At 43.1% G+C, this 21,878-nt stretch overlaps 1 protein-coding gene across 2 annotated transcripts; it reads right to left on the reverse strand.

Annotated features, from left to right (window-relative positions):
- Positions 1 to 10,402: 10,402 nt before the first annotated feature.
- Positions 10,403 to 18,104, reverse strand: CAV2 (caveolin 2). 2 transcript variants are annotated; one of them, XM_084896979.1, is made up of 3 exons: positions 17,839 to 18,104; positions 17,282 to 17,469; positions 10,403 to 12,454 (listed from the first exon to the last, which is right to left on the reverse strand). In XM_084896979.1, the coding sequence occupies exons 1-3, from the start codon at positions 17,986 to 17,988 to the stop codon at positions 12,304 to 12,306; spliced, it is 489 nt and encodes a 162-aa protein (XP_084753105.1). In that variant the 5' UTR covers positions 17,989 to 18,104; the 3' UTR covers positions 10,403 to 12,303. The 2 variants fall into 2 exon arrangements, with proteins under 2 accessions (XP_084753105.1, XP_084753106.1); XM_084896980.1 differs by having other exon boundaries at positions 17,378 to 17,469; positions 17,839 to 18,087.
- Positions 18,105 to 21,878: the final 3,774 nt, after the last annotated feature.

The raw sequence follows: 21,878 nt of genomic DNA on the forward strand, positions 1-21,878 counted from the left end.
TTTCTCTGCCTACAACTACTTTGTTTTCATCTCTCTCCTTGTCTTGCTCAAGCTAGTTGCTTGAGTCTTGGTGAAATGGAATTTTTGGATTGGAACCCAGATTCTTTGTCTGCCAGAATCAAAGAAATGAATCCACCATCAGAAAGTGGTATAGGAAAGGTGGAGATTTATTGATGAATAAGAACAGATTCCCATATGGGTAGAGGGAAAGAGTCCCACAGAATGGACTCCCAAGAAGAGAGAGGGAAAGGGGTACCACAGAATTTCTTTCCCTGGCTTATAAAAACTACAGATCCTGGTGCCTTGATATCCCCTTTGATTGGTCACTATTCCCTTAGACTGGTTACTATAGTAACTCCTGAGCTCAAAGGTTGAATCTCACATGAGACATGTGAAGTGTCTCCCCCCCCCCCCCCCACCACCCTCCTTCCTTTTTGTTTTTCAATTCCCTTTGGGCTTTCTTCCTCTCCTTCTAGATGAAGGGAGAGCTTCCTTCTCTTTATTTTGTAAATATAGACCTTTTGCTGTTCCCACCTCCCTCATTCTATGGGAATGTACCTGTTGCAGCTTTCCTGCTTTCTTATTCTATGGAAATATAGCTTCTGCTGCTCTGCAGCCCTGTGCTTCCTCCAAAGTCCCTTTAATTTCTTCTTTTTTTTTTAATATATTTTATTGATTTTGTACAGAGAGGAAGTGAGAGAGATAGAGAGTTAGAAACATCGATGAGAGAGAAACATCGATCAGCTGCCTCTTGCACACACCCTACTGGGAATATGCCCTTAACCAAGGTACATGCCCTTGACTGGAATCGAACCCTGGTCCCTTCAGTCCCCAAGCAGACGCTCTATCCATTGAGCCAAACCGGTTTCGGCCGTCCCTTTAATTTCTAAAATTTCTTAAACCTGTCCTATTTCATCCCTAAAATTCCTGTTTCATTGGTTTAAACTATGGTCTGGGGACTGCAGCCAGCATACCTGAGAGCTTGTTAGAAGCCAGAACCTCAGGCCCAACTCCAGATGGACTGGGTCTGAATCTGCATTTTAACAACACCCCCTGGTTATCTGTATGCACTTTAAACTCTGAGGTTCGGTGATTTCGGGGAAACTTGAAAAGGCACATTTTCTGGAGGCATTTTAGAAAGCAGGAGTTTTGCCAGCAAATACCATTGTCCTCTCTAAGAACCATGAGTGAAGACAGACTCCCCACAAACACATGCATCGAGGAGCCTTTACAGCATGGGAAGAGCAGTGGAACTGCAGCCTGAATGATCTGCAGGGGAATACCGAAGCCACCAGAGGAAGCAACATACTATTAGAGAAATATTTGTAAGCAAATTGACGGAAGTATCATTCAAGGGGGAGCCCTCCAGGCTAAGCTGGCCAAGCTGTTTGCAAGGAACTGGCAGTTCTTTTCACTTCTATAAACTGAAGGCTTCTTGGAATGTGAGATCAAGAATTACACACTGGCAGCAGCCGAGGTGATTTCTTTATTCTCTGAAAGGGCCTGGGCTATATTAAACGCTCACACCCTAAAGGTATTGGGCCATGGCAGAAGTTGAGGCCGCTGTGGCCTATTACTTTTCAAGAAGACAGCGAGGTTCCTTAGGCACTGCTTCAAGGTAGCCCAAGCCCATCATGTGAAGCATTTCACGCTGAGCAGACTTCATTGCAGATTTTGGGACTGGGGGGATTTTTGTTTCTAATTCTGACTATTCCTTTAACTCTAAGAACCAGAAAATCTTTCAATGAAACCCTAGTGCATTATGCCGTATAGAACCTGCTTGCATCTGAACTGTCTCAAGTAGATTCATGCTCAACATTCTCAAAGTTCTTCCAGGAATATTTTACAATCTTATTTCGGCCATTTCCCCTTGCTGGAATATATTTCTTATCACATTTTTTTTTTTTTTTTTTTTTTTTTGGTATGCTTACTCTAATAAAATGATCACTTAAGATAACTCCACTGAGGCTTTCTCTCAGAAAAAAAAAATAGTTTTCATAAAACTTTTTTGTACAATATTTGAGGCTTTCTCTCAGAAAAAAAAAATAGTTTTCATAAAACTTTTTTGTACAATATTTTTCATGTCTCAATGAGGCAGTTTAATCACCTTTAGAAGAAATAATACTTATAACTATAACAGGTTCTTTTTAATCATGATAGAATTTTCCTCTTGTCTAAATAAAATGAATATAAGTCAGTTGTGTGCTTACTTGTTTTTTCTACATGATAAAATGTCCTGTGTTTATTTCTAATGCTTTATTTAGGCCCCTTCCCCCACACTCTTTCCACCCACTTCATGACCTCTACACACAGAGTCCATGAAATTGATTGTGTATGCTACATACTCTGGAGAGTTTCACTTTGTTTGTATTACATAACTCTAAATAATGTGTGTTACTCTGGTGACTGCCTCAGCAAAGTCATATCTAACCTGGATAGGCAAGGTTGGTTGCATTTTGTGCTTCTTTTTTTTTTTTTTTTTAATATATATTTCAGTTTCATGGCTTCTTATTTTCACTATTTCTCCCTATTTTGGTATTTACTGCTGTCATTTTGTGAAAAAAAAATATGTACAAAAAAAATATTTGCTATCGCAGACATTTTCATTTGGTGATATCTTCATTTTGGTGCTTTGCAATTTATAAAGTTTCAATCAGAGGCAATATTAAACTAGATAGTTTAAGATAAAGTTCTCAAGATATCAAGATAATATTGTGTGGTGCAGTTAGTTTTTTTTTGTCTCATAGCAAAATATTGTAAACCTTTACCCTTCAAATCCATATAAAATATTAAATTATTGGCACTGCATGAGAGCAGTGAGGAAACGGAGAGAAGAAAAGTGGGTGGATCTGTGACAGCCATTGCCAATGATGGGAAGGATGAAGTCCATGCCCTCAAGACTTTATAATGGTCCAACAGAACCACTATTGCAAAGAACAGGGAGCATTACTATTTTAGATGTGAATGAAAAATTAGAGAAAAAAACGAGTATGGGCATCACAATAATATAGAAAAGTGTTTATTAAATTTTTATCACTATAGAAAAGTGTTTGTTAGATTTTAAATGTGTAAAATGGACTACTATGATGTTCTATAACACCACCCAATTCCTTAGTAAAAATTATATATGTCTATATAGACATGTACATATATAAATTTTATATATATATACACACACACACACAAATGCTGATAATGTGTAGACAAACCATCACCCCTTACTATTGTTATTAAAAATTGTATAAAATTGTATAAACCACCCTAACTGGTTTGGCTCAGTGGATAGAGCATTGGCCTGTAGACTGAAGGGTCCCCAGTTTGATTCCGGTCAAGGACATGTACCTTGGTTGTGGGCACATCCCCAGTAGGGGGTGTGCAAGAGGCAGCTGATCGATGTTTCTCTCTCATTGATGTTTCTAACTCTCTCTACCTCTCCCTTCCTCTCTGTAAAAAATCAATAAAATATATTTAAAAATAAATAAATAAAATAAAGATTGTATAAACCTATGGTAATTTATTAATATAATTGTTTACTTTAGTCCAGTTTTTCTATTTTTGAAAATTTATTATGTGGAAAACTAGAAGCCCGGTGCATGAAAATTCATGCACTGGAGGGAGTGTCCCTCAGCCCAGCCTTGCCCCTCTCACAGTCTGGGAGCCCTCAGTCAGGGGCGGGAGGCGACCCGGTGATCAGGGGAAGGGGATGCCCCCATCACACCTCTGCTGCTGCCACTGCCAATAGTGCATGCCTTGGCCCGCCCTGATTGCCTTAGCCTCAGGCAGCCCTGGGCAGCTGGGCAGCTGCCATCTGAGGCTTGCCTGCACTTCGGGTTGGCCCTGGTGGCTGGGGGTCTGAGGGGACAGGGTGCCGCCATCTTATGGCTATGGGTGCTGCCATATATGATGGTGTGGCAGTCAGTTAGCATATACCCCCTTATTGGCTATGGGCGTTGTCATCTTGGAGGGCAGGGCAGTCAATTAACTTACCCCCTCTTTATTGGCTGTGGGCGCCGCCATTTTTGTGATGGTGTGAGGGTCAATCAGCATATTCCCTCGTTATTACATAGGATTATCCTATTGGAGGAAAATAAATTTATATATGGTTTTCCCTAGTATTTCCAAGATAAAATAACTGACAATATATTTAAAGATGTACAAACTGACAATAAATTTCCAACTAAATGAAGAAAAATACAAAACAAGGCCTCCAGAAAAATATATGCATTGTCTAAATAAATTTTTTTTACTATAATATTTTATTTATGAAGATGTCTAGTATTGAGGAGAAATATCACCATTGTGTTTATGATACATATTAAAAAGTCTTTGTTAAAGGCAGTCCATTTTATAAAATTTGTGAATCTTGGCAATAATGGCATTTGAAAATTACCTGGAGTGTAGGGTCTAGAGCACAAGAGCACAGGTCATATAGGAAAGGAAAGGGGTGGCCAGGAAAGTGGGGTATAAGGCTGGGGGAGGGCTCAGGATTGGAGGGGGACAGAGTGAGGAGGGGCGCTCTCAGCACTGAGGGCTGGGAACTGACTCCATTAGTGGAAGAAATGACAAACAAATGCTTCTCAGAGAGTGAAGGGGGGGGGGGGGGGTGAATGAGGAGTGAAAAAGGGAGAGCAAGTCCTTGGAACAGCCATACACATATTCCAGAAATAACAGGTAATCTCTACAGTGATCCAGAGCCAGAACTCTGGTGTCAGATTCTCCTGGCTCCAATCTCCGTGTCCCAGTGTGATTTTGGGAAAATTCTTTAACGACAGGGCATCAGTTTTCTCATCTGAAAAATGTGCACGATAATAGAAGGCACATCATAGAAGTATTGTGCAGGTTACATACATGCCCAGGAGGTAATAAATGCTCATTCATTTGTAAAAACTATTTTCCTTTCCTTTCCTTTCTTTCTTTCTTTCTTTCTTTCTTTCTTTCTTTCTTTCTTTCTTTCTTTCTTTCTTTCTTTCTTTCTTTCTTTCTTTCTTTCTTTCTTTCTTTCTTTCTTTCTTTCTTTCTTTCTTTCTTTCTTTCTTTCTTTCTTTCTTTCTTTCTTTCTTTCTTTCTTTCTTTCTTTCTTTCTTTCTTTCTTTCTTTCTTTCTTTCTTTCTTTCTTTCTTTCTTTCTTTCTTTCTTTCTTTCTTTCTTTCTTTCTTTCTTTCTTTCTTTCTTTCTTTCTTTCTTTCTTTCTTTCTTTCTTTCTTTCTTTCTTTCTTTCTTTCTACAGGAGATCAGGATTCCAAACAGTTTCCTTCCCTGTCAAAGGAGCCTGGTAATCCTTGCCACTTGCCTCACTGGGAAATGGTGTGTTTATCTCCGAAACTTTCCAAGTGACTCCTGTCTCCCTGTCCCCGTTAGCTGAGCCAGCCGTGGGCGGGCCCTGCAGCCAGAGAGGCAGCCCTACTCACTGCCCCTCTCCCTCCTCTGTCCCAGGCAGGTGCTCCAGGACAAGCTCCCCAGAGTCAGGGAGAGAAAAGACTGCTCCCGCATGACCTGCCGCTTCAGCCTCTTCCTGAGCCGTTTGTGTCTGGGAGAAATATCGGCCCTGGATTACGTGCTGCTTTCCGCTCTGAGTCACATCTCTTCCTTTCTCTCATTCCTCTCCACGCCCACCTTTTCCGATAATGGCAGGACTCCTCCGGGTGTGCCGCCAAGCCGAGTGACCCCGCACGTCCTTGTGCAGGCAGATAGGTGTCTGTCCTATTTTTGGGTGACTGTTGAAGAGGTGTCCTCTGATTTCTCCCCCTGCGGCGTGTCTCCTTTCTGTGCCACAGACACTGCAGCGGCCCACAGCACCAGGCAGGGAGGTGGGAGAGAGATGAATGGTCACAGCCTGCAGTTCACTTTTCGCTTTAACTTTTGCTTTCTGCCATTGTATCTCGGATACTTGATTCTAGTACAGCCCTCACCCCTCTTCCCAGGGCACTTTTTATTCGGTTAGACACAGACGATGTTCCTTCATGGAAAAGTATGTAGCTGACTTCAACTCCCTTCCCGGTTTAATCCCCATTGCCCCTGCTCTAGGGGTTTGGGACAGGAGTATCCAACAGCCAAACCGTGAAGGGGACGCTGTGTCATAGGAAACTCCTGTTTCCCCTGTTCTGTCCTGGTATTGTTTGGTGGCATGCCCTTTAATCAGGGCATGGTGTTCTCGTATGGCTCGCAGGTCAAGGCACTCATCCTCGGTTCCCTTATGTGGTTTTTCAATATCCCTTTCTCAGACAATCCATTCACACCAAAGTAATGGATGCCTGCTAATAAAGGGAAATGTTATCTCACGCAAAGGGTATCTTTTCCTTAAAGAAGCATCAAGGTATAAGGTCCCAAAGGTGGCATTTCAGATACAGTCCAAAGAAAGTAGCTGAGGAGTGGGTACAAAATATATTTTTTTAAATACAACAAGTGCCTTCTTTTGTTCATTTGGCTATTTAGGAGTGAATGGGAATGGGGTGGGGAATTAGGTTGATTAAATTATGGAAACCCAAATTGTTTTTATTTCTGAAAAATATAACCTGTGCCCTAGCCAGTTTAGCTCAGTGGATAGAGCATTGGCCTGTGGACTGAAGGGTCCCAGGTTCAATTCCTAGAAAGGACACTTGCCTGGGTTGCAGTCTTGATCCCCAGTAAGAAGTGTAGAAGAGGCCGAAACCGGTTTGGCTCAGTGGTAGAGAGTCAGTCTGTGGACTGAAAGGTCCCAGGTTCGATTCCGGTCAAGGGCATGTGCATTGGTTGCGGGCACGTTCCCAGTGCGGGGGGTGCAAGAGGCAGCTGGTCGATGTTTCTCTCTCATCGATGTTTCTGGCTCTCTATCTCTCTCCCTTCCTCTCTGTAAAAAGTCAATAAAATACATATAAAAAAAAAAGAATGTGGAAGAGTCAGCCAATCAATGATTCTCTCTCATCATTGATTTTTCTCTCTCTCTCTCCTTCTCTCTTACTCTCTAAAATCAATAAAAATATATTAAAAAATAACTTGAATATCTTGTATATCCTTATCCTGCATTCCATCCTCCTTCAATTCCTTCTCTTGTCCTCCCTATATAATATTCTAGAGGCCCAGTGCACGAAATCATGCACAGGTATGGTCCTTAGGCCTAGCCCATGATCAGGGCCATCTTCCCTGGTTGTCAGCAGCTGGCACTGCCCCCATGGTCCCACCCACCTCAGTTCCCAGTTTGGTAACAGAGATGGGAGCCTGAAGGCAGGGGGAGGGACCCAGAGGTTGGCCATTCTTGCCTGCTCACTGGCCCCAACCACTCACCGCCTCCCCCTCCCCCCCCCTTGCTGCCAGTCACCCTCCGTGTGTGGGGCAACTGGCAGGGTGGGGGGCCTTGGCCTGGCATCGCCTATATCTCCTGCCACCCACCCCAGGTCCTCATTTGCCATCAGTGATCAGAGCCTGGGGGGTGGGGGGAGGGTGGGGGAGAAAGAGACTGAGAGGTGGTCAGTGCACCTCATAGTGACTGGTGGAGCGGTAGTTCTGGTCTTTCTGCCATTATAATCACTGGGCTTTTATTATATAGGATACCTTGAAGGAAAAAAGATATACCAAATTCAGATTTGTGATTAATTGCATTAGCCTGGTAATTTTTTATTGTAGCACCACATAATTTTTAAAAAACAATTGTTAGAGTAATTTGTAACCTTGTAAAAATTCTTTAGCTTATTGTTCTCTTAAATAAACATTCTAAAATGACAAAGTTTCAAGCTATAGAAATAGAGCTATTATTATTTTTTTTTAAAAAAAATACATTTTTATTGATTTAAGAAAAGATATTTTATTGATTTTTTACAGAGAGAAAGAGAGAGGGACAGAGAGATGGATGTGCCTGCAACCAAGGCACATGCCCTCGACATGAATCAAACCTGGGGCCCTTCAGTTCTCAGGCTGATGCTCCATCCACTGAACCAAACTGGTTAGGGCTTTATTGATTTTTTACAGAGAGGAAGGGAGAGGGATAGAGAGTTAGAAACACTGAAGACCAAGAAACACTAATCAGCTGCCTCTTGCAGCCCACTACAGGGGATTGAGCCACAACCAAGTTATATGCCCTTGACCAGAATCAAACCCAGGACTCTTCATTCTGAGGGCTGATGCTCTATCCTCTCAGCCAAACCGGTTAGGGCTAGAGCTATTATTTATATGATTTCTCTGCTATGCAATTTAATTTGGCCTGGGTTTAAATGAGACAATGTATAGGTCTGTGTTTTCTAAAGTGTAGAGCGCTATAAACACAATGCTTTTAGTATTATAAATTTGAAAATGGGAGATAGGATAGTTGAAGAAATAGCAACATTCTAAAATGCTAGAAAGTATGCTTCCAAATTAGTTTCCAAGTGTTAGTGTTTTATATCCCTAAAGATGCTAAATAAATTTCAGATAATAGAATGGGGAGTAATTACTAGAATTAGTACATTTCATATCCCTCTTGCAAATGAAGAAATTTTTGAAGTCAAAACATGATTTCCATGCTAGCTCTGAAATCATCCCAAGTTTTCTTTAATTATTTATTCACATAGTCATTCATTCAAAAATATTGATTGTGCTCACCAAGTGCTGGGCACCACTTCAGAATCGCAGGAAACAAAAACAAAGTCATGCTTTTCATTCTAACTAGTAACCAAGTAGGGTTAGTTAACAAGGGCTAGTTTTACTGTGCGGTAAGTGATAATTGGCGTTTGTCCAAGATTTTATATGAAGAGGCTCTTAATGTGGAGGAGTTTTAGAAACAGAAGGGGCTAGATTGCCACGAGAAGGGTGATCCTGGCCTGGGGGCAGGAAAGAGCTGGCACTTCAGTGAGGGCTACGGATGACAGTGGAGCAATAGTGAAGGCCTTTGTACACTGTGCAAGAGACTGGATTTTATTGTAAGGGCAGGCGTATGCAACTGATAATTTTGACCAGGAATACTTGATGGGATCCCTTTTTTGGAGGGGAAGATGGCTTGGAGGAGGCCATATTGAAGGCTGGGAGTGAGGCCAGTTAACAGGCTGTGGCAAGTAGCTGGGCCAAGGATGGAGACAGCAATGGTTATGACAGTCTAGCAGTGATCTTGGTAGAGAAACCTTCAAATGAAATACATTTTAATTAATTTAAACTATGGAGTCACATTATTTTGGGGGAAAATGTCATCATGATAAAGACTTAAAATTGTTATAAATCTAAGAATCTCTGTCATGAAGAATCAAAGCCACATACACAGTTTCACAATCAACTGAAGAATGAAAAACTAATGCATTATTTATGTTTGTAGCACCCAGCCCTATAATTAATAGAAAATCCAAGATTTTTAAAAATTCCTGCACTGAACAGATAGGTTTTCTTTTTTTCTCTTTTTTAAAATATATATTTTATTGAATTTTTACAGAGAGGAAGGGAGAGAAAGACTTAGAAACATCGATGAGAGAGAAACATTGATCAGCTGCCTCCCGCACAACCCCCACTGGGGATGTGCCTGCAACCAAGGTATATGCCCTTGACTGGAATCAAACCCAGGACCTTTCAGTCCGCAGGCTGATGGGGGTCCTCAAACTTTTTAAAGTGGGGGCCAGATCACGGTCCCTCAGAGAGCTGGAGGGCCGGACTATATGAACTACTAATTCCTACTGTAACACCTCGGCTGCGCTCACTGCCCAAAAAACCTGGCGGGCCGGATCAGACTCCTCTGCGGGCCGCATGTGGCCCGAGGGCCATAGTTTGAAGACCCCTGGTTCACTGAGCCAAACTGGTTTTGACTGGTTTTCAATATGTAGCCAAGAGACTTAATCCAGATGCTTGATCTTTTCTCATTAGATCCAATAGCTTCCCAAGGAAGCCTCTAAATAAATCCATGGGATGTGGATGACTGAAAAGGGACTTTCAAAGTTCTTTGAAACTATAAAGAGCATTTTAAAAAGCCAGACACCTGCCTTATTATTAGAAGTTGGTAAATTTTCCAGATAAACTGACAACAAAAAAATCTACACTAAATCAGCAAATACACTTCACATACTCACTTTCTAGAAATAATTTTAGACTCTAGTATGGCTTCATAGTACCGGTATCCAAGAACATATGATTTATATTATTTTACTTTCTCATTAAAAAAATTTGAAAACAGAATATCAATTTATTCAGGATTAGGAAGAGACTTCATTTCATGAAGATGAAATATAATGGGCTTATGAGCAAGCTATTCCATACTTTTCATCCAATGATAGAAAAATTAATAGGAGATCTCTTAAGTGCTGGAAAAATGAAAGAATTAAATTACCAATCTCATAATTTTCCACCAATACATTCCCAAATAAGCAATAATTCATGTTTTTAAATGTATTATGAGTTTTTAAGAAGGTAATTAGTTTTAAAAGAATATTTATTGATCAATTCTATATTTAATGTAAGAAAAACAATGAATGTATCGATGGGTTTTTAGAAAGTTTATTATGGATATTGAGAAAGTCTCCAAATCACCCACCTCTCATAGACACCCAGCTAAAGGACAAACATGTTTACACATATGACCTGGATCACCTTGATACAAAAGTTCAGTTTTTCAAATAGTTAATGGCAAATCTCAATAAAAATTCACTTTGAAAGTATCCAATGCTATTAAGAAATAAGGTGCTCATATTTATCATTTTAAAAAGTTACTTGGTTGTTATGTGACTTTGTATATATATATTGATTTTAAAACTTGCCAAATGAGTGGAAATGCTTTCATTGAGCATCTTTTCTAAGGATGCTATCATGGCCTAAGACAGGTTTTCAAGCCTCTTTTGAGGTTACTTTCAGAAAAATACAAGTCTCATAATTTAATCATTAATTTGCTTTGGTCTCAAATAATATTAAAACAAATCATCCTTTATTTCACCAGTCTTGGCAATTTGGAAAAGTAAAAGTACTATTTGAATAAAGATTTGTCATCTATGAAGATATTAAAGGAATGTTAATTCAGGTTCTTGTAGTAAACCTGAAATTTGAGCATTTCACACTTTTAAGATGTGTAAATTGTATTAACTACTCACATCATAGACAACTTTTATGTAAGTTATCATTTTGGAATAATGAGATTTCTAGAATAAAAGCAACGCATAACTTTAAAATAGGATTCTACAGTTCACAATGATAGGAATAATTCTATACTGTGTAACAAAACCCATGTTAGACAACATATTGAACGTTTATAGCTGTTAGTGTTTCATTTATAAATAAAAGCTCAGTAGCATGGACCCAACAAATTGACAACTTTCTTGGAAGTCTCTCTACATGAATCTTAAGTCTAGAAAATAGGCTTTATTGTAAAATGTTATTAAATAGCACCAATATTATTTGAAGGTAAAGTGAAACATTAATAGGAATGCAGCATACTGATTTAATTTCTAACTATAAGAAAGAAAGTATAGCCTAAACAAAGTAAGAATTGGATACAGATTATTTTAAGATAAACATTACTTATAAAACATTTCAGGGTTTTGCTTGTAAAGTAAGAAAGAAAGCCAGTACACTGGTCTTTTACATTCTTTCCCCAAATAAGATATAAATGCTTACATAATCAAGACAGTGCATTCTCAGCAGTAAAAATTCCTGTGGGAGTTACAGTTACTCATTCTATATATTAGCTCAACAAGAATACAAATATAATAAAAGTGCTTTAAAGCAATCTGATTAGAGCAACATTTACATTAAGTACAAAATATACAGTAAAATGAAATTTCTTGTTAAATAGGATTATAGATTAACAATACTTTATTTAAAGAAACACATTTGCATAAATCAATTTTCACATTTATCATATTTGATAGCCCCTATCACTATGGTATGCTTTCATTTCTGCAATTTCTAGAATCTTTGTATATATTATTGCTAAGAATCCCTATGACTTTTTCTGCAAAGATAATTTAACAGTATTACTTTCAGAGTAAAAAAAAAAAAAAAAAAAGAAGAAGAAGAAATCTCATATTTTTATGGCAGTTGTGCAAAAAGCACTGTAGTATTTGAGAGAAATGTATCTTGATCATTATAAATTCATCATGACAAAAGATATACTTTTGTACTAAAGCAAAAAGTGTTTGCCTTTAAAAATAGTGTTGTCAACCTATCCTATAATTCTGGTTATAAAGTTAGATATGAAACCCGTGGTTATTAATCATAAAAGCATTACTTGGAAAACACTTGCCAATGAACATTTCTAAATGGGGCTGTCCATCTTAACAGTTTTCTTAATGAGCACAAATTGGGAAACGAACAGAACAGTAGTCGCTTTATGCTGTAACAACCAAGGAATAGGGCAGTCTCCACCTCTGAAGACCTGGGAGCACGCGTTCAGTCGCGGCTCAGCTGCACGCTGACCGACGAGAAGATGCGTCCGGTGCTCAGACACAGCGGGGCGATGACCGTGTCGGTCACGCTCTTCCAGATGGTCTGCACTGAAGGCTGGATCATCAGGCAGGTCTTTATAAAAGGCATGATAATCCTGGGACGGAGGAAGAGAGGTGTGTAAGGATTATCAGTGTTACCAAATAAGGCCACTGGCTCTTGCCCTTGCGTGAAAAGATATACCAATGGCCCAACTCACCTAAATTTGGCTGAACTTTTGAAACAAATAAAATAAAGTGACCCACATGGTGATAAGATGCACAGAAGTTGCTTAAAAAATAAACGGGCAGGTAGATGACAAACAGTAATCTTATTTCTTTTGGTGGTATGCTATCTGAATCAGTAAAACAAAAAAATAAACTAAACCGTAAATTGATCTGGCCTTTACCCCTAAACATTAACCTGCCTAACTCTTCCCCTTTCTCTGTGGTTCCAATTCCTGTGGCCTTTCCTGTTGCCTCATCCCACTTCCCTTCCCCTTAGGACAGGCTGGGCTGAAGGCTTGCGCGTGTGTGTTTGTGTGTCTAACATATCGAAACAAACTAAGTTCTTTAAGTGAATTTAGCAATCTGTTTACATTAATATTATTGATCTTTTACAGAGAGGAAGGGAGAGGGATAGAGAGTTAGAAACATCGGTCAGCTGCCCCCTGTACACTCCCTGCTGGGGATATGCCCACAACCAAGGTACATGCCCTTGACGGGAATTGATCCCAGGACCCTTCAGTTCGCAGGCTGACGCTCTATCCACTGAGCTAAACTGGTCAGGGCTATCTTTTTAATTTTTCACAATAATTACATGTACTGAAAAGGGTTGTGTGGTATAGTTAAAAGAGTCCTGCGATTTCTTAGATGAGGAAAACTAGACGGCATTGAAATTATTTTATTCATATGCCTTTTCTTGAAGTAACTGCATAGTCTCATATTCCTGTGAACACGGCTCTTCTCTGTCACCCTCTGAAGAGTGCTGCCTGCCTCAGTGCTGCCCTTGGAGCACAGTGGTGTTTGTGAATTCTCAGGCCTTGACGGCAGCCTCATGGAATTTTGATTATTACCTGGGTGGGCACAGGAAGTAGGGTTGATGTTCTTGGCTTGCTTTTAAAATGTGACTTAAGTAAAGGTCTGTGGTACTTATTCCAAAGAGAAGGAAAGATCAGGCAACTGTCTGATTGCAGTATTTTTAGAACTCTGAATTATTCATATTGACTGTTTACAGATTATACTTATCTTGTGTTTTGTTCTAAGTACTAAAGACTTGAAGCAATCTCGAAAGAAAATTAATTACTAGGTGTTTCAGAGCTAAAGAGTTGAATAGAAACTTGAATGATGGCAACATTTGGCTTCCTTATTGCATTAGTTTCTCATTTTATGTGTGGCTTTGGGTAAATGACTACAAATTAAAGTATGGTTTGGAAATCTTAGAGTGGCAATCAGTATTATGTGCCCTTGAAATATCTAAATGGTGCTGTCATTATAATAAATAGAACTATTTTGAAGTCAGAATGAAAACAATTATAACCAAATAATCTCAAATTGACATCCTATAAGACTTAACTTTAGATCAGAAAACTTCTTAATCAAATCCACTTCATTCAAAATATAATTAACTTGCCTTTCTCCCTTAGGCTAAGAGATTTATCATCTTCATAAGTTGTTAGATTTTCTTGTCTCAGGAGGGAATTAAGTGAGGGACAAAAGTAGATTTTCCAGTTCAGCAGACTGCAGTGGCCCACACTGGAGGATGTTAGTTCATAGGACGCGCTGAACTCATTTAAATGTTATTTTCTTTAAGTTGTTCTCTCACTTTGGGTCAAAGAATCCAAAGATCTTCTGATATCAAACTGTTTCCTCAACATCCTAAATAGTAACCCTTCAACCCAAAACTTGGTTGAAGCTCAATGTGGCCAACCTAAATACTTCTTCCAATGTTTTTAAAAAATTGATTTAGAGAGAGGAAGGAAGAGAGAGAGAGAGAGAGAGAGAGAGAGATGACTAGGGATCAAACTCTCAGCCTGGGTATGTACCTGATGGGGAATTGAATCCATTACTTTTTGGTGTATGGGACAACAGCTCCAACCAACTGACCCACCCTGACCAGGGCCAAAACTTCTTAAATTTTATAATTTATAAGAATATATATTCCTCCATTCGATGATAAAGCTCTCTGGACAGAGACTTCTATTTAGCTTTGTGTTAACAGTAGTGTCATGCAGATTGAACTGCCATAGCAATTTGCTTGATTAAAAAATCTCCCGGAAAATGAGACTGATACTGATTGCATTCCCATCACAGGAACAGGTATTTGAATTGTATCCCAGCAAATATAAGGGGTAAGGGAGCTCCAGCCAACATTTCTTGGTATGATTTACTTGTGATCAATAACTTGCAACTGCCAAATGGTGGCTACCTCAGCCTGAGCATGGTGTGGAATCAAACCAGTTCCCTGGGTCCTAAGGGCCTGAGCTGGGGCCTGGGACACATCCCCAGAAAGAGATCAGGGTTGCTGTTTTGTTTGTTTGTTGTTGTTATTCTTATTTTCACTTGTTTCTTTAAGGAATTTAAAAATAAGACCCGTTGTGATCATGTGATGTTTTTATAGCTTTGGTCACATACTCCCTATCAAAAGAGAAGGAGCAAGGGAAGAACAAGTGAGAGGGAGAGAGAGGGGGAGAGAGCACAAACTTACTCAAATAGGTTCGATATTCTCTAAGGTCTCTACTTGATCCATTCCTGTCATGTCATGTAAGCCACTAAAGATTAATCTATTTTATTCAGGTATAAACTAACTTTTAAGCATTTTTGTTAGACTTATCTACGTGCAATCAAAGCTGTCTGATGACAAATGTATGACGGTTAAATATTAATGTCCCACATGAATGCAATGTGAGAAGAAAGCTGAAGTTAAATAATATATTCCATGTGGCTGAAAAAGAACTGGTTTGATGATTCACCGTACACAAAAACCCCCATGGGTCTCAGGACAGCCAGGTGGAGAGAAGCATCATTTGGTGAAATGTAGTTGGACTTATATCTTTCCACCATTTAGAAAATGAAAACCTTTTTGCTTTCGTCTTCCACAAGTGCTTCGGGAAAACCTGGCTTTGTTGGCTACAAACATGGCACTCTACATTTCCAAACAGCTTCAAACCAGCATTTCACAACACGCTGTGACTTCTCAGTCTTTCCAATTTTTGAAAGCAAGAAAACTAACACAGAGGTTAGATGACTGGTTTTAGTTCATTAGGAATACACAGTTTTATCTGCTGAATTTTAAAAAGTCCATGTATTGCCCTGGCAGGGTGGCTATTAGTTTCAGTATCATCCTTTTCACCAAAAGGTTGTGGGTTCCATCCCTGGTTGGGGTGAGTATGGGAGGCAACCCATTGATGTTTCACTCTCTCATTGATGTTTCTCTTTCTCCCTTTCTCTTTCTCTACAAAATTAAAACACACACACAAACATATCCTCGAGTGACGATTAAAAACAACCCATGCGCTAATGTCAGAATATGAACTAACTATACACTTGGCTTTTGTGAACCTGCTGATATATCAAGGCAAAGGTTTTATTCCTTTAGCAGTCTTTAGGCATTTTCATCATAGTTTAGTTATTTACAATCTTTAGTGATCAGACTGAATTGATGTGCATTGTTTATCCTTTGCCTATTTGGTGAGCTTTTATTTACCCTTTTTAGACTCTTTTCTCTGTCCACAGAGCCTTCCCTGTGCCTCCCTCCTCCTCCACAGGCTTACGTGAGTTTTCTCAGCGTCCACATTGGTACCCAGCCCTGATGTGCTGTGAAGAAGCTGAAGGCAGACCCTGCATCTTACTCATGCTGGGCCCAGTGCCCTGCACAAACTAAGCACTCAATAAAGTTTTTTTTGAGGAACTAAACAGCTGGCTAATTGACTAAAGAACTTGATTCAGATGGTAAAGGGGAATGGAGACTAACTTTTGTAACTTCTAACAGGGAACACACACTGTGAGTCAGGGTGCAGCAAAACCATCATCTAAAGTGGTTAGGGAAGGCGTGGCGGCATCTGGGGTTACGTATTTGACCAGGATGCACCTAAAGCACAAGCTTGACACCTGTTGCCTCTCAAATAAAGCGGGTACCTTTTAAAACGACAACAACAAAACTTCTTGGTAAAAAAAAAAATGGCATTTTCCCTTAAAAAGTTTTTGATACTTGAAACTGTTCTCCAAAGCTTTAGGATGCATTTTGAGTGTGAACAAAGTTACTCAGATTGTCCTATCAGTATCCAGTAGGTTTCTGTATCTATTTCCCCTTTTCACCAGAATTGCTGTTTACAAGTGGAAAAGGGAATCTGGAGGCCTGGTCATCTCATTATCCCGCAGATTGAATTTTCATCACTTGGTTTACTCTCTGCCATCTGCCCCTGGCAGGAAGCCGGCTTCACATCCTTTTCCAGGGGAACTGCCCCTGGCATTCTGCTCCGAGACCGCTTTTGTTTTACCCCCAGCGGAGGTGGTGACTGCATGAGAGGTGATGGAACAAACACTGAGAGCCCAGCCCGAAAGCAGAGGCACAAGTCCCGACACAGCTGAGAGAGAGAGAGAGAGAGAGAGAGAGAGAGAGAGAGAGAGAGAGAGAGAGAGAGAGAGAGAGGGAACAGCCTGTGGCAGGAAACACAGGGTGCACCTCCACGGGCAGCTGGGCCAGCCTGCAGGCAGAGGGACATTCCCTCTGTTTAAACTCCTAACCATGCCCACGCCTCTCCTCGCCCCCACCCCCACCCCTACCCTCCAATATTGGAAAAAACACAACACAGACTTTTCAGGCCGCCCTTTCTCGCTGGGGTGTGAGGAGCTGATGAGGGTCCTCCCCCGGGGGGCAGGGGCGGGCAGGGGCCAGGTGGCTGGAGCCTCCCCGTTTCGGACAGCGGGCCCCCGGCCCCTCTCACCAGATGTGCAGGCAGCTGAGGGTGGCGAAGAGGATGCCCGCGGCGAAGGCCAGGGGCACGGCCAGGAACACGGTCAGGAACTTGTAGAGCACGTACTTGCTGATCTCGAAGAGGGCATGGCTGCAGATCCACACCTTGTCGAAGGAGTGCGTGGCCTCGGGCTCCGCGATCACGTCCTGGAAGTCCACCTGCGGGGACGAGGCGCGGGGTCCGAATGTCCCCAAACCCGCGCCCCCGGAACCCGGTCCCCGGAACCCGGCGCCCCCCGGGGGGAGGGCGGAAAGGAAGGGCTCGGCAGGGGCGCCCACCTCCTCTCGGGGCCAAGGTCGGCGCCCAGGATCGTGGCTAAGAGAGATCCTGGCCCCGCAGGCGGCCCCGCGGCGGGCGGGTTCGGGTCCCCGGACCCCGCGGGCTGCCCAGCGGCGAGGGCTGGGGGTGGCAGAGGTAGAAGCTGGGGGTGGGGGTGGGAAGGGGACCGCACCCCCTAGGCGGGGGTGGGGGTGGGGGCTGGGGCTAGCCTCGGGCCCAGGTTGTGACCCGCCCCGCCCGGGCTTCACCTTGAGATGCGAGTTGAGCTGGAGGGGGTCCCGGTCCGGGTTCGAGTCCGCGTACTTGTCGGGGGGGCCGTAGTCCAGGCCGCTGTGCTGGCTGTAGGCGTCCTCGTCCATGAAGAGCTGCACGTCCGCCTTCTCCGTCTCCAGCCCCATCGCGGCGGCGGCTGCAGCGGCTGCGAGGCTCCGGCCGCCCCTGCCCGACGCCCGCTCCGCCCGCCCCGCGGCCTCGCCTCCTTCCCTTCCTCCCCTCCCTTCCCGCCGCCGCCTGGCTCCGCTCCCGGCCCCGCCCGCCGCCCGGCCCGGCCCGGCCCGGCCCCGAGGGCGGAGCCCCGCGCAGCGCACAGCTGCTCCCGCCGCGCGCGACCCGCGCCCTCCCCGGGGGATCCCCCTTCCCCCTCCCCTTCCCCTCCAACTTTACCCCCCCTCCCACTCCCCCTGTTCTACTGCCCTCCCCTTCCCCTCCAACTTTACCCCCCTCCCACTCCCCCTATTCCCCCGCCCACCCCTCCCACTCCCCCTGTTCCCCTGCCCTCCCCTCCCACTCCCCCTGTTCCCCTGCCCTCCCCTCCCACTCCCCCTGTTCCCCTGCCCTCCCCTCCCACTCCCCCTGTTCCCCTGCCCTCCCCTCCCACTCCCCCTAGTCCCCCTCCCCGCCCCAGGGGATCCCCCCTGCTCCCTCCCCTTCCCCTCCAACTTTACTCCCCCTCCCACTCTCCCTGTTCTCCTGCCCTCCCCGGGGGATCCCCCCTGCCCCCTCCCGTTCCCCTCCAACTTTACCCGCCCCCCCACACACACTCCCACTCACCCTGTACCCCCCCTCCCACTCCCCCCGTCCCCCTCCCCTTCCCCTCCAACTTTACCCCCCCCTCCCACTCCCCCTGTTCCCCTGCCCTCCCCGGGGGATTCCCCCCCCCCGTTCCCCTCCCCTTCCCCTCCAACTTTATCCCCCCCCCTCCCACTCCCCCTGTTCCCCCGCCCGGAACGCCCTGAACGCGGGGAGTAGCCCAGAGGGCACATCTGGGCCTGCCCGGGCGGCGAGGCGTGTCCGGGGACCAGGACGCGCACTCGCCCCACGGATGGGGCCGGAGACCGGGCCGTCGTGGGTGCTAGAACCGGGGTGCGCCAGGCCTGGCGGGTTTTCCGGGGTGATGGGCTTACAACCGGTTTCCAGGGTGATGGACTTACAAAGGGCGGGGATGGTATCCGAGGTCTAGCTTCATCTCTTGCCTCTACTGGCCATAGTGTGAGCTTGGGCCCATTGGGACCCCCAGCTGCCCCCTAAAGACCTGGAAGCAATGACACCTGCCTCCCAGAGCCTTCAGTGAGAACTAACGGAGTTACTTCATTAAAACTCGCATGTGGTCCCTAACACACAGCAGGCTCCCACACCGCGTGGTGTCCTCGCCCGGGGAGCTAGGGAGCCATCCACCGGATTGCCAGGCAACCCCTCTGTGCCAGGGGCCCTGCAGCATATCAGCTCTTCAGCCAGGCAGCTGCCCACGGTGTGTGAGGGTATGGCGTTGGGTAGGTGAGCCTCCTGCCCCCAGGAGTTTACACCTTCAGACCCGGAGGGAAGGTCTGATTTCCCCTCCTCTGAATTATAACTCAAGTTTCCTTTGAATCAGACAGACCCTGTCAAAAGTTCCTGGCAGTCACCTGGCTAAGTGCTTTGTGGGAATCACAGAAACTACTCCCTAGCATAAAAGCCACCTGCCATGGATGAACCAGTCTGCTAACTACCCACTAAAGCTTCTAGGAGGGAGGGAGTTGAATGTTCACAAAGGGTCCCTAAGGTCTGGTGGACTTAGATATGTGACTGGAGAGGAAGAGGAGTAGTAAAAACTCGCCAAGAGCTAAATCATGGGTTCTATGCCTGAGGGGGTGCCTGCTCAGAGCCTAAGACGCAGCGGGAACCCGCTAAAGTGTTGCTGAATATAGTGCATTTGGAACTCGCTGTCCATACCGAGTCCTCTCGTGTGAACTGGACTTGAAGAATGACCTCTTCTAAAAGAAAAAGGCTATTTTTGAAATAATAACAATTATAAAAAAAGAACAGGACTTGAAGTGGAAAACTATTTTGGAGCCAAACTTTAGGATTTCTAATAATGAGGTAAAAAGCTGACCCACCACCACTGCTGCGTATGGAGGGCGGTGTTGAAACACTGGGTTTACTTGGATCTCATGCTTCATGGCCCCTTCTTTTCCAGGGGTGGTCCTGCTTCCCCTTTCTCTTCTTTCTTACTGTTCTTTCCCAGTCTTATTTATGCTTGGTTAATTCCAAAGTGATGAGTTAGACATTCTATTTATTGTCTTTTCTGTCCTTCCCTACCTCCTCCAATCACCCAAGAGGCTGACTGTGACAGTTGGGACTCTTCTAGAGATTCCCGACCCCCCCCCCCCCCCCCCCGCCCCCAACATCTATTTATCAACGTGAATAGAAGACTTTAATCCATAAAGAAGTCTGTAATATCAATTACCAGGACATTTTGTAAAAATTCAGTTTTCTTTAAATTATGACATCAGATGTTGTTAAGATATTTCATCCAAAGTAGAAAGTCATTCCTGAATGCTAGAGTGGTCTTAGGCAGTGGCTGAAAATCTGGCATTAGGGCTTCTTTCCTTATTGTTTTTTGTCCTCTGATCACATTTAAATTTCTAGTGGGATTAGTAAGACCTTTGCAATCATTTTCATAAGTAACTGAGTCATTATTATTATTATTATTTCAGGTGGTGGGCTAGGAGGCCAAAAAGAAGGTGAAATTAACATGGTTTTAATGAGACAGTTTAGATTACAGATTATTTGTAAAGTGATAGCTATCTATGAAAGTGTCTCTAAAACCTAAGTTAAGAGAAATCCATGATAGGTTTGTTGCATGTAGCATAGAATTTAAAAGAATAGGATGCATGCATTCATTTACCAATTTTTTATCAGTAAATGAGCACTCTCCCCCTCAGAGGGCTTAGTCGGTGTGAGGTTCTTAATATAATGAAATTCTTGTCCATTTCATCATTTTAATACATAAGATTTTTGAGAGGAGCTATCAAAATGATTTTTCTTATCCTATTAGTAAATGCTTAGAAAAATGTTAGCTGCTGCTGCTCTCAAGGAGTTTAAACCAGTGATTCCTACAGCAAAGGGTATCCAATCTCCACTAACTGGAGGAGAGACCTACCAGGAAAGAGGGGAGAGAGGAGGTGGATTGGAGTTATATGTCTGAGCGCACTCTAGTATCTCTCTCCAAATAAAGCCTCTTTAATTAAAAACAAAACCAAAAAACAACCCTATGACCAAGGGAACTGTCAACATAGGAAACATTCAAACCTGTGAGGATTTTCTGTGAGTTTATTTGAGCCCAACAATTGGCGAGAAGCAAAATCTTAATGGATTGAGATGATACTCCAGAGAATGGTAGTTTCACACCTTATCTTACACATTAGTATAATCAAAATAGAAGACATATATTGGTTACATAGGGGTGAGGGCATGTGTAGGGAGGGATTTGGGATCGGAATGGGGGATGAGGACAATTATGTTAAACCATAATCAATAAAAATAAATAAAAATCCATTGGTGATAGATTAGAAAAGTGGGAGAAAGCAAAGCAGGGAAACCTCTGGGATTGGATAAAAAAAACAAAACAAAAATAGACACTTCTTTTATTTAGGTGAGTGCAGGATAGTTAATAGTCATCAACTAACTCAGTAACAATGAGGGGATTAATGGTCTGTGCAGAGTGGTACGTGTGCTTTGAGAGGTCCGGAAAAAGGATAATGACTTTGACATTCCAGTGAGATGTTATCATAGATGCAAAAAGACAATAGACAGACGCACATAAGGTAAAGACTGACCTCTGTCAGGGAAGATGCTGGCCTAGGACTATTCACCATAAACTGCTTTTAGTAAAAAAAAAAACAACAAAAAAAACACTTTAATTTCAGACCATCCTTTGTGGTTACTTTAGGTCTCTGAGTTTGGAAAGCCAACATGAAGGCCTTCCCCGAACTAGTCAGGTTAGCATATATCCTCTTTTCGTTCACGAAAA

Source organism: Pipistrellus hanaki (assembly GCF_964339955.1).
Source record: "Pipistrellus hanaki genome assembly, chromosome: 10".
Taxonomy (NCBI): Eukaryota; Metazoa; Chordata; class Mammalia; order Chiroptera; family Vespertilionidae; genus Pipistrellus; species Pipistrellus hanaki.

Coding starts and splice junctions, on each gene's coding strand:
- CAV2 (XM_084896979.1), bottom strand. CDS start 17,988: ATGGGGCTGGAGACGGAGAAGGCGGACGTGCAGCTCTTCATGGACGAG. Junction 17,470..17,838: donor AGCTCAACTCGCATCTCAAG/GTGAAGCCCGGG, acceptor TCGTCCCCGCAG/GTGGACTTCCAGGACGTGAT. Junction 12,455..17,281: donor CTCAGCTGCCTGCACATCTG/GTGAGAGGGGCC, acceptor CCTCCGTCCCAG/GATTATCATGCCTTTTATAA.